Below are 18,476 nucleotides of genomic sequence, written 5' to 3'. Positions count from 1 at the left end.
CAACATTATAAATATCAAGAAAACGCCTACACACAGGGGTGGACAAACTAACAGAGAAAGATCAGAAAAGACAGAGAGAGAGAGAGAGAGACAGAGAGATCAAAAGAGAGAGAAAGAGATCAGAAGAGACAGAGAGAGAGACAGAGAGAGAGAGAGAGAGAGAGAGAGAGAGAGAGAGAGAGAGAGAGAGAGAGACAGAGACAGAGAGAGAGAGAGAGAGAGAGAGAGAGAGAGAGAGAGAGAGAGAGAGAGAGAGAGAGACAGAGACAGAGACAGAGACAGAGATAGAGACAGAGACAGAGACAGAGACAGAGACAGAGAGAGAGAGAGAGAGAGAGAGAGAGACAGAGACAGAGACAGAGACAGAGACAGAGACAGAGACAGAGACAGAGAGAGAGAGAGAGAGAGAGAGAGAGAGAGACAGAGACAGAGAGAGACAGAGAGTTAGAGAGAGAGAGGCCGGCTGGTGGAGGCTGATTAACTTTAATAATTCATAAAGACAATAAAAGGCTGTAATTATCAAGCTGTCATGGCTGCCAGGTGTCCTGTGCTGCTTCAATGACCTGGACCCCTGGAGCTGCTAGCCCAGACACAGATCACCTTACACACACACACACACAAGGTAGTGTCACTATCATGATATTCTTCCTCAACTCAAGCCTCACTCTGTCCTCTTCATCTTTTACTCCCTCTCCTCCCGCTCTCCCTCATCCTATACAACCCCATCCTTTCATCTTTCTCTGGCCTCCACCCCCCTCCCTCTCTACCCCCATCCTGACTTCCCTCTCCCCACATCCTCTCCTCCCTCTCCTTCTCTCCTCTCCTCTTCCCCTGCACCCCCCTCCCTCTCTACCCCCATCCTAACTTTCCTCTCCCCACATCCTCTCCTCCCTCTCCTTCTCTCCTCTCCTCTTCCCCTGCACCCCCCTCCCTCTCTACCCCCATCCTGACTTTCCTCTCCCCACATCCTCTCCTCCCTCTCCTTCTCTCCTCTCCTCTTCCCCTCCACCCCCCTCCCTCTCTACCCCCATCCTGACTTCCCTCTCCCCACATCCTCTCCTCTCTCCCTATTCTCTCCTCCCTCTCCTTCTCTCCTATCCTGTCTTCTTCCCCTCCCCCAGATGACAGGTAGGCCCTGTGTTTGAGGCTGGGCTCTGGCCTCTGATTGGCTGAGGATGTGGGGGCTCCACGGGTAAGAGGATTACCCAGAATGCCTGATAGAGGTGCTCTCACTCGGTGCCAGCTCTTTTTATCCTTCCATCCGTTCCCTCCCTCCCTCCCTCCCGTGTGCTTGTCATTGTGGGGACTTCACCTCCTCTGTAACACCACTTCTCCATCCTCCTCTCTGTCTCTCTGTGTACACCCCCCATCTTCCTCTCTGTGTACACCCCCCCCCCTTTCGCTTTCTTCACCCTCTTCCCCCCCTTTCTATCTTTTCACCCCCCCCCCTCCCTCTCTCCTCACCCCCTCATCCCCTCCCCCTCTCTCTCTAAAGGAATCAGCGTTTCCCGTTTGGAGCCATAATGCAGCCATTTCCCACAAGTGTACAAGGCTTTCACATTCTAATGAAATAGACTAGATTGAGTCACCTCAGATGATATGGAATACCTTGAACTGTGCCAAGAAAACGTCCCTGCCTTTTAGTAATGTGTGTGCAACTGGTCCTCTTGTGTAATGGTGCGTGTGTGTATTGGCGGGTGGGTGTGTATTGGTGTGTGTGTGATGTGTAATGGCATGGCTGCCGTGATTTCCCCGGGGGGGGGGGGGGGGGCGGGGGGGTCAAAGTTCAGGCTCGGGGAACGGGTCTCTTATCGGCTCAAAAGGAGCGTCTTTCAGTTGACCTGGGGCAGGAAGTAAAACTGTTGTCTATGAGGTGTCAAAGTCCAATGAGTGCTTCGTATTCACATGGAAATGAAGATGTGTGTGTGTGTGGGGGGGGGGGGGGGGGGACAGCACCCAGGGACATTCCTACAAGGGGGGGGGGGGGGGGGGTCACTACACATTAGTACTCATAAAGGATGTGGTAGGGGGTAAATGGGGCTATTAAGGCCACATCTCTGAAGCAGGAGGAGGGAGGGAGGGGCAGGGGGGTTCTATAGTGGTTGACTTGGCCACCCCGTTCCAGCCAGTCACAGTGTCTGAGCTGTATTATTCCTTGCGGAGGAAGGAGGCCACAGGCCTCAGGAGCCCCCAGGCCTCAGGAGCCCCCAGGATGGTTCCTGTCCCTGGGTCCGTGTCAGAACTCTACTGCTCTCTCCAAACACGCTTCTCGTGTGTGTCGCTAGGCAACCCCGCACAGCACCCCCCCTCCCCCCCCCCCGCCACTTTGGAACTTGCACAGGCTTCTGAACATCCCAGATACAACAGGGTGACATCATTGCTCCTCCTTCACCCCCACTCCTCCTCCTCTTCATAGTTCTAGTTGGTTGAAGAATCTGGGCTATATCACTGATATGAGGCAGCAAGACCTGTTCCTGACACAGGCAAAAACGTATGGAAAGAAACAGAGAGGGAGAGAGACTCAGAGAGCGAGAGACACTCAGAGAGAGAGTCCAAAATACAGGGTTTTCGAGACCACAAAGAGAGAGAGAGAGAGAGAGAGAGAGAGAGAGAGAGAGAGAGAGGGGGGACATAAAAGGACAGAGAGGCAGGCAGTGTTTATGCAATAGCATTGCTACTTTATTGTAACGTGTGAAGGCACGGTGAAGAACGTTGCTCTGAGATGATCTCAAAGAGGAGAAACCATAGACTCAGACGTTGTTAGGCTCCAAGGAGCATTAGTCTTCTATAATGCTCTATTATAGAAACCGACTAAATGCTCTGCTCGTGATATTATGAGCTTGTTAAAAGCTCAATCATTTATAAGTTAATCTTAAAGACATAAGCAGCCTTTAGCACAAACAAGTTAAAGCCTGATCACCATTAGCTTGGTCTTCAAACCACACAAACAAATACCGAGTTAATACCCCTACTGTCGGCGAGTTCGCCAAAGCCTGACCGGAAAACAATCATCTTCTATACAGCAGTCACGTAACTGAGTTAATGCGTTGTGGTGGCGGGGCACCTGTTGTGCCACCGGCCACCGACCAATGCTCTGCTCCCTTTGTTCCCTCGGTCACGGGTCATGTCACCACAGCATGTCATGTACAACCGGTAGACCATAGACCGGGGTTCGGGCTGGTCCGGAGCCAGCCCTGGGCTGTCCGGTACCCCGGGGGAGATAACCTTGGCGCGTGAATTGTACTTCAACCCCATAGCAACGTAACCTGAGGGCATTATTCCATATTGACATAAAAGTTTATGTAGGCGACAGTGCGGTGGAAAAGAACACGTTGAGGGGAGGGGGGGCATGTAATAATCTATAGAACCGAATATAGCCCGAGACAAGTGGAGACAGGATAACTTCAAGAGGAACCAATGTAAACATACCTGTCCCATGTTTCTATAGCCATATTTGTCTGCTATGCGATCGGCGAAGTCTGGTCCCCCGTTTATCCGAACAGCCCAATGGTTGGTGTAAATCCGAGCTTTGCACGGGGGAGATGTAAAACCTAGCAAGAGCGCGAGGACGCACATCAAGCCACTTCTCAGCGCGGCGTTCCAAACCATCTTTCACCCACTTTTTCGCTTCTCCCTCCTCCAACTAGACAAACAACCAAACTTCTCTTCTCGCCGCAAAGCAAGCAGGATTCTCATAGAACTGTTCGCTCAACCTCCACATACACGCATAGAAAGAAAAAAAAAACGGAAAACGGAATCCTAAAAATGCCTAGAATCCCGTTACACGGTCCTGTGCTCGCTCCTCCTCGTGCTGTGCATGGGGTTCGAAGTTTTCGCTAGTGCTCCTTTGCGGCGGAGCACAGGGGTAATATGTATGCAGATCTGAGACGTAATTTATTTTCCCCGGGACTCGATGTAGCTTCTCTTTCAGTCTTTAATGTGACGAAATGGCTACAGCGCCTCCCCCCAAATAACTAGCTAGCCACACTCTCGAGACTCGCAACAACTAACCCGTTGGCTGCCTGCGCTCCGCTGGGTCTTAAAGGTAACCACATACTTTTTGTATTGTCGCAATCTCCGCCGTCTGAGATCATAGCAACCTGTAGGCTTGGACAAGTGTAAGATGCTTCTTTGCCCTGTTGGTAAAGGCATGATTTGGTTTCGTACAAATTGTTTCAAAATAGCAACGGAAAAACGGTAAAGTCATACAGAACCTATTGTATTACAGTTAAATACTCACCAGCCGGCGGATTACACAGTGCTACATTGCAACAACTAGGCATTCAATTACAAATTCAAAATGTTCCGAGTTTAAGTAAAGATATGCCTACCATACATTTATAGATTTTTTTATTAAATAAACAACAATCAACTTTTTTTCATCTAATTATTTCAGCACACAACATATCATATATGTGCCAAATACTTACGTAGGCTATATCTTTGGTCTGTCACATAAACTAGGCTATATAGATCAACCTTACACACCCAACATTCCAGCACACACATCACGTAGTAGGTCCAGTGTATTGGTATATCATTATAGAAACTGCCGGTATCTGTCTTATTCATTTGTTGATTGATGGGTTTTTGTTTTCTCAGCAGTTGCCCAGAGTAACCCCGTTGCAAGCCAGGAACCGGCGCGCACAGCGAAAACTCTGTTCCGCCTCGCCTTGAACACAAGTGCGAATCAGCATAATTGTTCTAATTGCGGCCAATTTCTCGGTGAATGGACCCCGCTGTCAAACCTAACAACAAGCGGGGGACAAGAATATCTCACGGTCCTCCGAGACCAGATGAAAGGAACGAAAAACACCCCGTGACCGCTGCCATTCAGCGCGAGGAAGGGATTGTAATTGAAAGCATTTGAAAAGGAGGACAAACAGGCAATGATTTGAGTGCGAAATCAACTACGCAGCTCACGAGCCCCCCCCCCCCCCCCATTCACCGCTCAGCTTCGCTGCTGGGGGGCCGTGGAGGTCCTGCGTGACAGCCCATAGCCCACCACTCGGCAATGAACCGCATGAACCCCCTACAAAACGTCTTTGTCGAAAGCGGTCACAAGTGACAACAAACATCAAGCATTCCTGCGTACATTCCTACTCCTCGTCAACGAAATGTTGAAGATGCCTACTTGTTCAACGCTCGACACGAAAGTTTTAAACCTGTTTAGAATTAGCATGGCAGTGATGTCTTGATGCATTTCTAAATGCAGGTGGTCATTAATGAAACGTATTTTTTTTAAATTAATAATCCGAAGCCTTCAATTCACCAGACCACAGAGATAACTCTTAATGGAAACTACAATCAACTCAGGCCTGTAGGAAATCCTGCCACCATTCTATTCCTCTCTCCTCACACAACACCCATCACTATCTGTCAATCAATTAACGTATTCCCTGTGGGGGATATACCCTCTACCCCCCACTCCACTCTGGGTGGCCTCCTTAAGACAGTTTTGACCTCTCAACTTCACTTTGAACCCGGAGCAGTAGTTCTCTGCAGCACTGCTCCCCCCCCACCCTTTTTATAACCTTCCTCTTGTTCTATATCCTTACACACCCTTCCTCTCTTCACTATCCATCCTCCTCCCCCCATCCCTCCTCCCGTCATCCCTCCCTCCTCTCCCACATTTCTTTAGAGCCACTTTAAAGGGAATGCTACTTCACAAGAAGACCCTTTTAAGATATTCACAACAAAATTAACACAACCCTCAGAGTAATCAAATTTCACATTTTGTTTGAGGTTGAAAATATGTTGGCTTATGTTAACTTGACAGTCTCTGGTGAAGGAATGAGATCGCATTTTTGTATAAAAAAACAAAAACAAAAACACTGCACACAGCATCAAGATGAAAAAGCAGAGGACCATCGGCCCCCTCTAGTGGCACAATGCTGCACTGCAAGGTGTTTGTGGAACCAGTTGATAGTGTGTGGACTGCTCACTTAAATGGTATAAAAGGTTTTGTACAGTTTGGGTCATATGCTGACAACCACAATCTGTCCCTTTAAGTACATATTCAGCCTTTAACTCAGTTCTTTGCATTCGATAAAAGGACCCCTTCTACCCCCCAACAACAACAAAAACACCAAACCATTCCAACTGCTCAGAAATTTTATTTAGAGGGAAACAAGGGTTAAAATTAAATTAAAATATAAAATTTGAAATGAGCCAGTCTTTAGGGGAGGGGGGACAGGGAGGGCAGTTCCCCCCCCCCCCACCCCCCTCCCCCTTCCCAGAAACTGAAAACCTGAGGGGCAGATGGAGGGAAGGAAGGAAAGGGGGAGGAGGAGGAGAGGGAGGGAGGAAAACCTATGGCTACGGAAATAAAGCAGTTTTAAAACAGGGGATCTGGGAGGGTCGGGGCAGGTGTATAAAAAAGACAGATGGAGTTAGGCGATAAAGACCCCCAGTCAGTCCTCATTCACTCAGTGCTCAGGCTCTCTGCTTTTTAACTCTTCCTTTTTTTTCTTTCTTTAATCCTCTAGAGAGGTACGGAGAGAGAGAGTGTGTCCCTCTCTCCCCCTGGATCACTTTATTTTCTCCTTGCATTATTCTTTGTAACGTCTTTCCTGCAGTTTTGAAAAAAGTAAACAAAAAAACGTCCTTCAAAAATAAAATGCAGCAACCACATTTCTTGATCTACTATTACATATACAGTATATATATATAAATACATACATAAATATCTTACATGTACAACCAATTTGAAAAAGGTAAAAGAGAGAACCAAAAGTTTGATGAGGACTTTGAAGGGGGGGATGGGGGTTAAAGCATGGGAGGAAGATGGTTGAAAAGGAAGTAGGGTTTGTTTGGGTAGTGTGTCCTCTTTAGCTTCACACACGTACACACACGCAGCCTTTAGGGTGGAGGCGAGGCTGGAGGCGAGGCTGGAGGACCCACCGTCCAGTTCCTCAGTTAGCCCAGTAAGGGGAGCTGCCGTAGCCTGACTTTCCCTGACTCTTCTGCTGCATGCCGCTGGACTGGCTGCGCTGCCCTGGACCGCCCTGCAGGGGGGAGACAAACACACAAAGTGTTGGCCGGGGCACTCAACGCTGGTGTGTGTGTGTGTGTGTGACCGTGTGTGTCGTCTCACCTGTCCGTCCTGGGCCAGGTGATGGTGCAGCAGCTGGGAGTGGGGCTGCTGGTGGGGGGGCAGGATGTGCAGGAAGGGGGCCGGGGCATAGCCAGGGGCCCCTCCAGGGTTCAGGGGGCCCGAGCCCCCCAGGGCTGATGGCAGGCTGAAGGGAGGTGGGGTGCCCGTGTGGAAGCCCTGCTTGTCAAACGACTGATGGAGGAAAGAACGAGGAAGAACAAGAGGAGGGAGAGAAGAAGAGGAAGAACAAGAGGAGGGAGAGAAGAAGAGGAAGAACAAGAGGAGGGAGAGAAGAAGAGGAAGAACAAGAGGAGGGAGAGAAGAAGAGGAAGAACAAGAGGAGGGAGAGAAGAAGAGGAAGAACAAGAGGAGGGAGAGAAGAAGAGGAAGAACAAGAGGAGGGAGAGAAGAAGAGGAAGAACAAGAGGAGGGAGAGAAGAAGAGGAAGAACAAGAGGAGGGAGAGAAGAAGAGGAAGGGGTTAACTGGAGGTCCGTTGGCACAAAAGGAATCCAAATGGGGCTACATTTTGTGTTTCACCCGTTTCTCCATGTCTGACATCACATGTCTGACATCACATGTCTAACAGCACTGTGACCTGAGGGAGGTGGAGACTGACCTGGTTCTTACTGTAGATGGACGCTCCCATGTCTGGGACTCCTCCACTGCTCCCCGAGCCTGACAGTCCTGGAGCTGGGAGGGGAGGGGGGGAGAGAGAGACAGAGAGAGAAAGAGGTGGAGATAGAGAGAGGAAGTAGAGGGGTAGATGAGAGGCAGGAGATACGTCAGTTTAATGCTTTAAACTTCACCAGATAGCCCAAGCAGTTAAGGGTGGAGAGGGGTGGAGGAGGAGGAGAGAGACTCACTGACAGGAGCAGTGTGTGTGCGAGTCTGGAGTATTAGCAGACAGTGGGGGGGGGGGGGGCGTGGGTTCAGCTGGAGGTGATGCTCTGGGTGGGGTCAGGCCGCAGGTGAGGGTGAGAGTGATGATGGAGTAACTGGGAGGAGGGGATCGGGGGAGGGGGGGGGGGGGGGTGTACCTTTCCCTGGGCCGTTGCCTGCTGCCTTGACCTGTGATGGGACAGAGCCTCCGTACCCTCCCTTACTGTACTCCCCCGCGTGGCCCTGCGACAGGTCATCAAAGGCTGAGAGAGGAGGGGGGGGGGGAGAAGGAGAGAGAGAAGTGGCAGGGAGGGAGGTAGAGAGAGAGGGGGAGAAGTAAAGACAGGTGGAGACAAAGGTAGAGATAGAGGTAGACAGAGGAGGTAGAGACAGGTTTGTGAGGACGAGAGAGAGAAGTATAGAGAGACAGGTGTGTGAGGTAGAGAGAGGTAAAGGGAGAAGTAAAGAGGTAGAGAGAGAGAGGGAGAGGTAGAGCAGTAGAGAGAGAGGGAGAGAGGTAGAGAGAGAGAGAGAGAGACAGAGAGAGACAGAGAGAGAGGTAGAGAAGTAGAGCAGTAGAGAGAGGGAGGGAGAGAGAGGTAGAGAGAGAGAGCAGTAGAGAGAGGTAGAGAGAGAGAGCAGTAGAGAGAGGTAGAGCAGTAGAGAGAGGTAGAGAGAGACAGGGAGAGAGATATAGCAGTAGAGAGGTAGAGAGAGGTAGAGGGGCAGGCGGTCAGAGGGCTGGAGCAGCAGTGCAGCAGGTGAACAGTGCCTGCAGCAGGAGGCCATGCAGTAACAAGAAGCTCCTCCCCTTCTACATCCTGGCCCCTCCTCTTTAGGTCCCCCCCCCCACACACACACACGCGACGACACGCACATCCACAACCCACAAAACCCCTGGTGGCCCTAACCCTCGCTCCAACACAGCCCCTCACCTGTGGTGTAGGCGTGCTGTCCGTAGCTGGGCTGGTGCTGTTGGTGGTACTGGCTGGAGGGGTTGCCCAGGCCCATGTTGGGCTGCTTGGCCGACGCCGGAGGCACGAAGACGGTGGGGCCGTACTGGAAGGCAGACGGCACCCCGGGCATGCCAGCGTAGTAGGGCAGGCCTGTGTAGCCGTAGCCCGGGGGGAGCGGGGGGTTCAGGAAGGCCTGGTTCTGGGTCTGTTGGTTCTGGTTCTGCTGGGACTGACCCTGCCCGCCCCCCTGGGGCGCCTGCTGCTGCTGAGAGGGCCCGGCCCCCGACAGGCTGGTGGGAGGGGCCGGGGACGAGGTGTCGGCACGGCCGAATTTGGTGGCTTCGCCTTGAGGGAGGGGGAAGAGGGAGGGGGAAGAGGGATGGAGAGAGAGATGGAGGGAGGGGAAGAGGGATGGAGAGAGAGATGGAGGGAGGGGGATAAGGGATGGAGAGAGAGAGAGAGAGATGGAGAGAGAGAGGGGAAGAGGGATAGAGAGAGAGATGGAGGGAGGGGAAGAGGGATGGAGAGAGATGGAGGGAGGAGAGAGATGGTAGACAAAGAGGAAACAGGGAGAAAGATTGAGCGTGATAGAGGAGAGGAATAAAATACATTAGAAAAATTTCAATGACAACAAGAGACCGGAGCACTCGGGGAAGGGGGGTGAGCGGGATTGCCATAGTTACCCGAGTAAGGGTTGTTGGCTAGGCCGTCTCTACCGGGCATGGTTGCCGCGGTGCCCGGAAACGTGACTCCATAGTAGTCCTGGAGAGAGCATGAAGAAATGATTAATACATTTACACACACACACACAGCAGCTGATCAATGCAAGTGTGTGTGTGGGTGAGACACACACACTCACCATAGGAAGGCGAGACTGCAGCATCTGCAGGTCCTCGTAGCCGTAGATCTGCTGTGGAGACAGAGGAACACAGGTCAGCTGAGCTGAGGCAGCAGGAGGCAGAGAGAGGCAGAGAGAGGCAGGGAGCAGCAGAGAGAGGCAGAGAGAGGCAGGGAGCGTCTCATTACCGGGTAGGCAGGCAGCAGACCTCCAGGACCCATGATGTACTGGTTGGCCAGCAGAGGGGGCACGCCCTGGGACAGGTTGGGAGGTGCTTTACCTGGGGGGAGACAGAGCGGTGGGGGGGAATGAAAAGAAAAAGTCAGACCACACAACCACAACAACCCAAAAAAAAAAACACGTAGCCATGGAAACAGGAAGGGAGGAGGAGGAGGCGTCTTACCGGATGTGGTGGTGAGCAGGGGGGCGGAGCGTCCAGCGGAGAGCGCTCCGCTGCCGTTGGCGGTGAGACCGGGCGCCCCGGAGCTCATGTGCATCCCGTTGGAGGAGGACGAGCTGATTGGAGCAGAGCTGGGGATGACGGCAGGGCTGGCCGAGGAGAAGGCAGCCAACAGGGCAGCACTGCCCTCCTCACTGGTCATCTGGAAGGGGGGGCAGAAACATCAGTCATCAACTTCACCACATTCTTAAATCGGGATAAAACTCCAGCGCTTTTTAACTTACTGTGAGGGCGGAGCTAGTGGAGAGAGACGGCCCTGCTGAGTGGCTGCTGGTCACATGACTGCAGAGGAGGGAGGAAGGGAGAACAGTGATGTCATCAGACAGGTTTGGGGGGAGGGGGGGGGAGGTAGGGGAGGGGCATAAGGAGACTCAGACCATTAGGTGTTCCACAGGAAGGTTCAGATATGTGCTTGTAAACCATCATTATCTCCACGGTTACGGTTGGGACGTGGATGTGTGTGAGAGACAGATTTGCTCTTACCTGCCGAGGGAGGGGAGGGGGGCGGAGTGTGAGGGGGTGGGGGCGGGGCCAGGTACGTGGTGGGCGGGGCCAGGTACGTGGTGGGCGGGGCCAGGTACGTGGTGGGCGGGGCCACTGTCGCTGGTCATGGGAGGAGACTCTGGCTTGGGGGTCCTGGAGGCTGACGGGACTGGAGAGAGAAGAGGAGGAGAGAGGATGAGGAGAGAGGGAGAAGAGGAGAGGAAGAGGGAGGAGAGGAAGAGGTAGAAGAGGAAAGGAAGAAGAAGAGAGGAAGAGAGAAGAGGAAGAGGGAGACATCCATCATTAACTAACCCCAGCTGGTAAATAAACTGCACACATGAAACAGGTGTTTTTAGGGTGAGCCGTCGAGACCACACCCTGTCTCAAGGCATTGTGGGTACTCACCTTCATGTGCGCTCTGAGCCCTCAGCCCGCTATAGCCATTCTGAAAAAACACACAACTAAATCAGACCAAAGGCGACTGAACTCGGCGAGTCGGATCAGAAGATTAAACAGTTGAACCCTTGGTGGCCGTGGTGAACCCTGGACTGCTCACCGTGAGGGCTCCAGGCTGAGAGGGGTCCTTGCTCTGGGGGAAGCCCAGATGAGGAGGCAGACTCCTGGGTACGCTGGCCTGGGCGGACGAGGTCGGAGGGGCGGCGCTGGGGAGACCCATGGAGGGGGAGGGTGTGGCGCTTGGCAAGCCCAGCGAGGGGGAGGGGAACATGGGGTCGGCCACGGCCGGGGGAAGGGTGGGCATGCTGCCCAGAGGATCGCTGGAACAACAGCAGCAGCAGAGTCAAACAGGAGGTAGGAGAGTCTAGTGTCAGGTTCTCTTCATCAAAACATTACTGATGGTTAGGGACTCCCTCCCTCCCACACAAACACATACACTCCCTTACACACCCTCCCTCCCTCTCAGACTACACCCTCCCTACCTCCCTCCCTCTCAGACTACACCCTCCCTCCCTCCCTCTCAGACTACACCCTCCCTACCTCCCTCCCTCTCAGACTACACCCTCCCTCCCTCCCTCCCTCTCAGACTACACCCTCCCTCCCTCCCTCTCAGACTACACCCTCCCTCCCTCCCTCCCTCTCAGACTACACCCTCCCTCCCTCCCTCCCTCTCAGACTACACCCTCCCTCCCTCCCTCTCAGACTACCCACCTGCCAGCTCCAGGTTTGGAGAACAGGCTGCTCTGGGGCTGCTGGAGGGGTGTGGAGGAGGGGCCCGGGGACACCTCCCTGACCGGCTCTGTCGGGCCCAGCTCTGCCACGCCTGGCTCAGAGCCAAAGTCCAGGGCTCCGAACTGGACGTTCAGGCCAGACACGTCTGCTGAGCCTGGCATCTCCACCGCTGAAGAGGGGATCTGAGGGGGGGAGGGGAGTTAGAATGTGTGTGTAAGAGAGGGAGAGAGAGAGACAGAGAGAGGGAGAGAGTGTGTCAGTGAGAGACAGCATCCTCACCTTGGAGGACGGGGCCACCCTGCGTCTCTGGGTCTTCATCTGCCGGGGGGGCTCCGTGATGGGGGCTTCCCCCGGGGAGGGCCCGTCCCTGGGGGGGGCCAGCGAGGCGTCGTGGCCGGGGGGCGTGGGGACCAGGGCGGGGGGCTCCGAGGCGGCCAGGGAGGCCTGATGCCTCTGGGCCAGCTGGCTGAGCACGGCCGACGGCTCCGGCTGCATCTTCAGATCCACTGGGGGAGGAGGGGGGGAGGGTGAGCCCAGAGGAGAGAGGGGGGGGGGGGGGGGAGGGTGAGCCCAGAGGAGAGAGGGGGGGGGGGGGGGAGGGTGAGCCCAGAGGAGAGAGGGGGGGGGGGGAGGGTGAGTCCAGAGGAGAGAGGGGGGGGGGGAGGGTGAGCCCAGAGGAGAGAGGGGGGGGAGGGGAGGGTGAGTCCAGAGGAGAGAGGGGGGGGGGAGGGTGAGCCCAGAGGAGAGAGGGGGGGGGAGGGTGAGCCCAGAGGAGAGAGGGGGGGGGGGGGGGGGAGGGTGAGCCCAGAGGAGAGAGGGGGGGGAGGGTGAGCCCAGAGGAGAGAGGGGGGAGGAGGTTACGTGTGTGTGTGTGTGTGAGACTCACTGTGAGAGGTCGTAACAGGGCTGTTCTCCACTTTGGGGGCCTTGAGTTCACTGGATAAAGTGGCGGCAGAGCTTTGAACTGCGGGTGGAACGGATTCCTTGGCGTTGCCGGCGGCGACCAGCGGCTGATTGGTCCGCAGGGACAGGTGGGACCTGTTGAGCTGCTCTGGTAGCCTGGCGTCAGAGGGGGCGGGCTTGGGGGTGCTCAAGGAGCCAAACCCAGAACCCAGAACCGAGGACTGGGGGGATGAGAGAGAGAGTGTTAGAGAGAGAGAGAGCAAGAGTGAGAGATGTTTGGGAGTGCATATAAACAGAGTGTGTGCGTGTGTGTAGCGTGTCTCACCAGCGCTGCGTGTGCGTAGGTGGTGGAGGCGGAGGCAGCGTGTGCGTAGCTGTTGGAGGCAGCGTGGGCGTAGCTGTGCGTGGCCGGGCGCCCGTTGTGGTGGGAGTTGGTGAACACCATGCTCTGCCCCAGGCCCTCTGAGGGGGGGTCCATCCCTGCCAGCTCAGCCTCCACGCCCCCAGGGCCAGGCTTGGGCAGCAGGGCGGAGACATCAACACTGGAGGGGGATGGGGGGTCAGTTAGAGAAGCTACCTTCACCTCGTGTAGCCAGAACACAAGATCGTACACCATGCTGGGCCTGGTGTGTGTGTGTGTTTTACCCGTTTCCAGGTGTGATGTGGTTGGCAGGACCAGAGGAGGCGGTGAACACTTTGGTCTCTGAAAGCTGGAGAGCAACAACAGTGTTACCTTAGTAACAGGCCTTCTCGAGAGGGTACATGTTGAGTCGTATCAGTGCGTCTGTGTTTGGGGGTGATGACAGGTGGGCGTGTGTTGGGGTCACGTCAGGAATGTGTGTCTATCAGGGTGATTTGAGGAGTGTGTGTGTCGGAGGTCCGGGGGACTCACGTCCTCGTTCCAGTCTTCAGCAGCCCAGTCCTCCAGGTTACCTCTCCATGTTCCTGCAGCAAGAGAAACACTTAGTCAGCCCACACATACACAAAAACAGCTTGGGCACATACACCATACCAGAGAATAGGCTAGACAGCCAATCCCACACACACACACACACACACACACACCTTCTGCAGCCTCGTTGCCGTCCGTGTCCCAGGTGTCCTGGCGAGATCCTCCAGAGTATTCAGCTGGGTTGAAGATCCTGGGAGGAGGAGGAGGAGAAGAGAAGAAGAAGAGGAGAGGAGAGAGGGGCAGAGAAAGTGAGAGAGAGACCATGTTAAGACTGCAAAGTTTGAAATCACTATCGGTGATCAAATGGCCATGTTTGTTTTAATAAGAGATTCAGAAATTAGTTGTTCCACAGATAATTTCAGATATGTGCTTGTAACCATCATTATCTCTTCAGTCACTAAACACAGCCACACACAAACACTTACCCCATCCCCTGGGTGGAGAACCTGGTGCCACCAGCAGCTCTTCCCCTGCCACGCCCTCCTGATCCTGCACACACACACACCTGTCACCTGATGTCACACTAAAAAGACCCCTACTCTGACCACTGCTCTCTGACACACAGCTGACGTTGGCTGCCCTCCTCTCCACAGTCATGTGACCTGTGCAGTCCCAGGGCTAAAGCAGCAGGAACGGCAGGCTTGCCACAACACTGATGAGGATTTCCAACCCCCCACTTAAAAACATGTGCCCATTGCTCAATTCACAGTGAATGGGGGGGGGGGGGGGGGGGGGCTGTTTTCCTGTCAGCCTGCTATGCCCCCCCCACCCCCTTACTCCCCCCCACCCTTCTCGAACCTCCTGTCCTCACCCGTGCCTGACACAAATAGACCCACTGTCAACTACAGCCTAAGAATGACTAAGAGCCCTATCTGGGCTATGCCCTGGTCTAAGAGCCCTATCTGGGCTATGCACTGGTCTATGAGCCCTATCTGGGCTATGCACTGGTCTAAGAGCCCTATCTGGGCTATGCCCTAGTCTAAGAGCCCTATCTGGGCTATGCCCTGGTCTAAGAGCCCTATCTGGGCTATGCCCTGGTCTAAGAGCCCTATCTGGGCTATGCCCTGGTCTAAGAGCCCTATCTGGGCTACGCCCTGGTCTAAGGGCCCTATCTGGGCTATGTCCTGGTCTATGGGCCCTATTTGGGCTATTCCCTGGTCTATGAGCCCTATCTGGGCTATGCCCTAGTCTAGGGGGCATGTCTGGGCTATGTCTAGGGGGCCTGTCTGAGCTATGCCCTGGTCTAGGAGCCCTGTCTGGTCTATGTCCTGGTAGGTTACTTCCTGGTGTTGTTGCTGGAGAAGTGAGTTAAGTCCAGGGCTGTTTTACCTCTGCCTCTCCCCCTGCGTCCGCGGTCGCCCCCTCTCTCTCCCAGACCCATCTCAAAGCCGTTCTCCTCCGCCCGCACTGTGGGGGCAAACACGAATCAGCCTCACAGAATCCCAGCATCATAAAAGCAGAGACTGCTAACTCAATGCCAACATGACATTCTTAACATTTCTCAGCCCAGCCTGACCAAACAGACACAACAATCTGTGTTAGACGCTTCAATTCATTCAACACCGTACAGGGCTTTACCAAAACCCCCACCAGCCACACACACACACCTTCTCTGGTGCGGCTGGCTCCTCTGCCCCTCCTGTTGGAGCCCCCGCGGCCGCGGCTGGCATCCCTGTCTCCTCCCCTCTTCTCCCTGCTCTCCTTTATCTCAGGTGGGCCTCCCTCCTTTACCAGGCCTCGCTTCTTCCCCACAGTCTCCCATGAGCTCTGAGAGAAGGGGGGAAGGAGAGAGAAAGAGAAAGAGAGAAAAGAGACAGGGAGAGGTATAGAGATCGAGAGAGGGGAGGAGAAACAAGGAGAGGCAGAGAGAGATCGAGAGAGGGGAGGAGAAACAGGGAGAGGTAGAGAGATCGAGAGAGGGGAGGAGAAACAGGGAGAGGTAGAGAGAGATCGAGAGAGGAGAAACAGGGAGAGGTACAGAGAGATCGAGAGAGGGGAGGAGAAACAGGGAAAGGTAGAGAGAGATCGAGAGAAGGGAGGAGAACGGAGAGGTAGAGAGAGATCGAGAGAGGGGAGGAGAAACAGAGAGAGATCGAGAGAGGGGAGGAGAAACGGAGAGGTAGAGAGAGATGCAACACAAGTTAGTTCTGCCTGTGTCGGCGTGGTCGTGTGCGAGTGTGCTCGTCTCCATGGTTCCCGCGCCTGTCTGCAGTGTGATGCGTAGGTGAGTTACCCTCACTGCGTCGGAGGGGCTCTCCAACAGGAAGTTGATGGCTCTGTTGACGTCCTCGTTGCAGTCGTGTAGGGCAACCATGCACTCATCCTGGGTCTTCCCACTCACTTCGATCAGCTGAGGTAAACACAAGGAGATGAGTAGGCTACCACAAACATTCCCTGGGTATAAATAGCACGTAATGACATAACAGGTCGAGACACGCGTGCACCTGCGTACCTGTTTGACCTTGTCTTCAAAATCGGCGTCGTTTTTGTCGTAGATCATCTGAGCAAGCCGAATCTGTTCTGCTGTGGCCTGGATTTAAAGAGAGCCTGGTTAGCATTTTCTCACACACACACACAGCCTTATAACCCTTCCACACAGTCACAACAACAGGGACACAACCAGGGTTCGTCATTAGCGTGAACGAGGTTACCCAGATTCTACCCGTGTACAAAGGCCAATCAAGAGACAGTCAAACAAGTGTAGGCAGCTCATAGATATTCAAATGCGGCTGTCAAACAGACTGGTTCCAGGGTCTTTACCTGTATCTGTTTCTGTGGCTGTGTGGTTTGTGTGGTGGTGGGCAGCGCTCTGTCCCGGGGGCCCCGGGTTGGGTTGCTGACCACTGAAGTCATCATATACAGTATATACAAAACAATGTATGTACAAAATAGAAAAATCTGGAAAACAAGAGGACACGTGGGGTTAGTGGGATGTCAATGTCTACAAGGGTATTCAAGGTATGGGGTGTATCCACAGCCTAGCTTGTATCAAGTTTGTCTGTGCCATGTAAGACTATAACCCCATGTATCGCCCCTCAAGTTTAAATTTAGACACCCAAGAGGGGCCTGTGTCGGTGTCAGCTTACATCCCTCTCTCATATAGTCTCTGTCTTTCTCACGCACTGAAAACAGGGTGGATTGGCACATACATGTCACAAATGATCGTGTTTAAAATACGAAGAGTACATGTATACTGGTGGAACTAGAATCTGCGTGTTCAAAGCACTGCCAGCTGTGATTACGTTGCTAGGTGTGTTCGTGTGGCTTGAGGTTCAACAGCATAACTCACTATACTAGTTGCTACATGGCGCAGTTGATAAAAACACGAACCGGCAAAGGCATTAGACAGGATACAAAACAGCTTCAGGCTACGGGTTAAACCAACCAGGCAGTGATATGTTTATCAACAACACAGCACATCGAGTATAAGCCACAATCACAGTTTATTGCTATGGTTGTAAAGTTAACAGCCACAAACTGTGCCGTATCAGGCCAGTAAGAACAACATCGCTGTATACCAAAAGTGAAATCAGGACGGAAGCTAAGCTACCCAGCTCGCTGCATGATGGTGGCGAGAAGAAATTCCCGGGAAAATGTTAAGCTAATTGGGTTAATAAACGACGGCGCCTAACAACGCCAAGTAGCTGGCCAGTTGGTACTTTAAACACGTTTTAATGAGCACTGAATGTTAATAATGTCTAACAAGCTTTGTCGACATGTATAGTAGCTAACAGACAAGCCTTTGTTCCCGTGTCGTCTTCGACGGAGAACCTCTAAAATCACCAAAATACCCCCAACGTCGTATCACATAGCATTAATTGACAAACTGGTTCACATACACGTAATGTACCCGCAATGATTTAACAGCATTACATCTAACTAGTTAAAATATCGGCAAACGTTATTAGCTACGTCCGTTGTGTCATAAGGCAAAAATAAACATTGTTCACGAAGGTCTTTGTGTAACTGGCTAACCAAGCTAGTCGGCCGCTAGCCTAGCAATCCGTAAAATATGCTAACGCTTAAGCTCGCCTTCCCAGCCAAGAATGTGCGAATGTTGAGTTTGTAAACTTCTATCTATTCGTGTTGACTGCGTATGTCACATGACAAAGTATTAACAAAACAAGTTATAATCAAGTTTTTATTTAATCGGCGGTCTAACGCCAGGTAGTAGTACTAGCTAACTGGGCATGTGTGCATTTCTTCAACCGTGCGGAAGGCAAGATACCATGCTAGCCAGCTAGCTCGCTAGTGGCATGCCATGGAAAAGAGTCCGCACAACAATGCGCTAGCGAGTGGTATCCATACCTCGTCACTTAGCTAAACAGCAAGCTACGGCTAGGCTAGGCGATTAACCACCATGCTAGCAATGTTAAATTAGCTTTTAACGGACATCAATTCAGCAACAGCTCGGTCCCCGTCTTCTTAACGAATACCGCTGTAAATCAGGAGAGTAAAACGGTTGCGTATTTACAGATAAATACACAAACCTTTTATTTCGTTACCTGCTAACACGCTTCGCTCAGCCAGCAGCAGATGCCGTCACGTGACCCAACGCGCCGTTGTTCAACTCTGAGGTGCTGAAGCAGCCAGTCAGAGCGCGCCTCGCATACCACCTGGTTCTCCTTCAGTCTTACTCGGTCCCGTTGATTAATCGGGCACGCGCTTCCTCTTACGCATTGGTAATGAACCTGGCATAATGGTTCGATCCGGGAAGTC

General features: G+C 53.1%; 2 protein-coding genes across 7 annotated transcripts in view; both read right to left on the bottom strand.

Moving 5' to 3' along the window:
• Nucleotides 1-4,033, bottom strand: part of pcsk5b (proprotein convertase subtilisin/kexin type 5b) — a 36,600-nt gene extending 32,567 nt beyond the window's left edge. The window contains exon 1 of the mRNA XM_084690310.1: nucleotides 3,430-4,033. Coding sequence (XP_084546436.1) covers nucleotides 3,430-3,609 — 180 coding nt within the window. The 5' untranslated portion in view covers nucleotides 3,610-4,033. The remainder of the gene's footprint in view (nucleotides 1-3,429) is intronic.
• A 2,063-nt stretch (nucleotides 4,034-6,096) lies between these two features.
• Nucleotides 6,097-18,394, bottom strand: LOC146233112 (ubiquitin-associated protein 2-like). Of its 6 annotated transcripts, none has more exons than XR_014742249.1 (28): nucleotides 18,263-18,394; nucleotides 16,518-16,655; nucleotides 16,210-16,287; nucleotides 15,991-16,107; nucleotides 15,365-15,524; nucleotides 15,087-15,164; nucleotides 14,183-14,246; nucleotides 13,871-13,947; nucleotides 13,698-13,750; nucleotides 13,451-13,515; nucleotides 13,131-13,347; nucleotides 12,789-13,026; nucleotides 12,182-12,408; nucleotides 11,882-12,084; nucleotides 11,271-11,490; nucleotides 11,120-11,159; nucleotides 10,715-10,883; nucleotides 10,456-10,513; nucleotides 10,175-10,373; nucleotides 9,960-10,051; nucleotides 9,793-9,843; nucleotides 9,617-9,695; nucleotides 8,913-9,278; nucleotides 8,136-8,240; nucleotides 7,715-7,788; nucleotides 7,097-7,288; nucleotides 6,695-7,007; nucleotides 6,097-6,572 (listed from the first exon to the last, which is right to left on the bottom strand). XR_014742249.1 is itself a non-coding variant. In XM_084690306.1 (28 exons), the coding sequence occupies exons 2-27, from the start codon at nucleotides 16,611-16,613 to the stop codon at nucleotides 6,915-6,917; spliced, it is 3,411 nt and encodes a 1,136-aa protein (XP_084546432.1). In that variant the 5' UTR covers nucleotides 16,614-16,655; nucleotides 18,263-18,394; the 3' UTR covers nucleotides 6,097-6,572; nucleotides 6,904-6,914. The 6 variants fall into 6 exon arrangements, 1 of the variants encoding a protein (XP_084546432.1); XR_014742251.1 differs by having other exon boundaries at nucleotides 6,849-7,007; XR_014742252.1 differs by having other exon boundaries at nucleotides 11,271-11,475.
• Between the last annotated feature and the right edge of the window lie 82 nt (nucleotides 18,395-18,476).

Source organism: Hypomesus nipponensis, chromosome 24 (assembly GCF_054491055.1).
Source record: "Hypomesus nipponensis isolate SF chromosome 24, ASM5449105v1, whole genome shotgun sequence".
Lineage (NCBI taxonomy): Eukaryota > Metazoa > Chordata > Actinopteri > Osmeriformes > Osmeridae > Hypomesus > Hypomesus nipponensis.
This window is presented reverse-complemented; position numbering and strand designations above follow the sequence as displayed.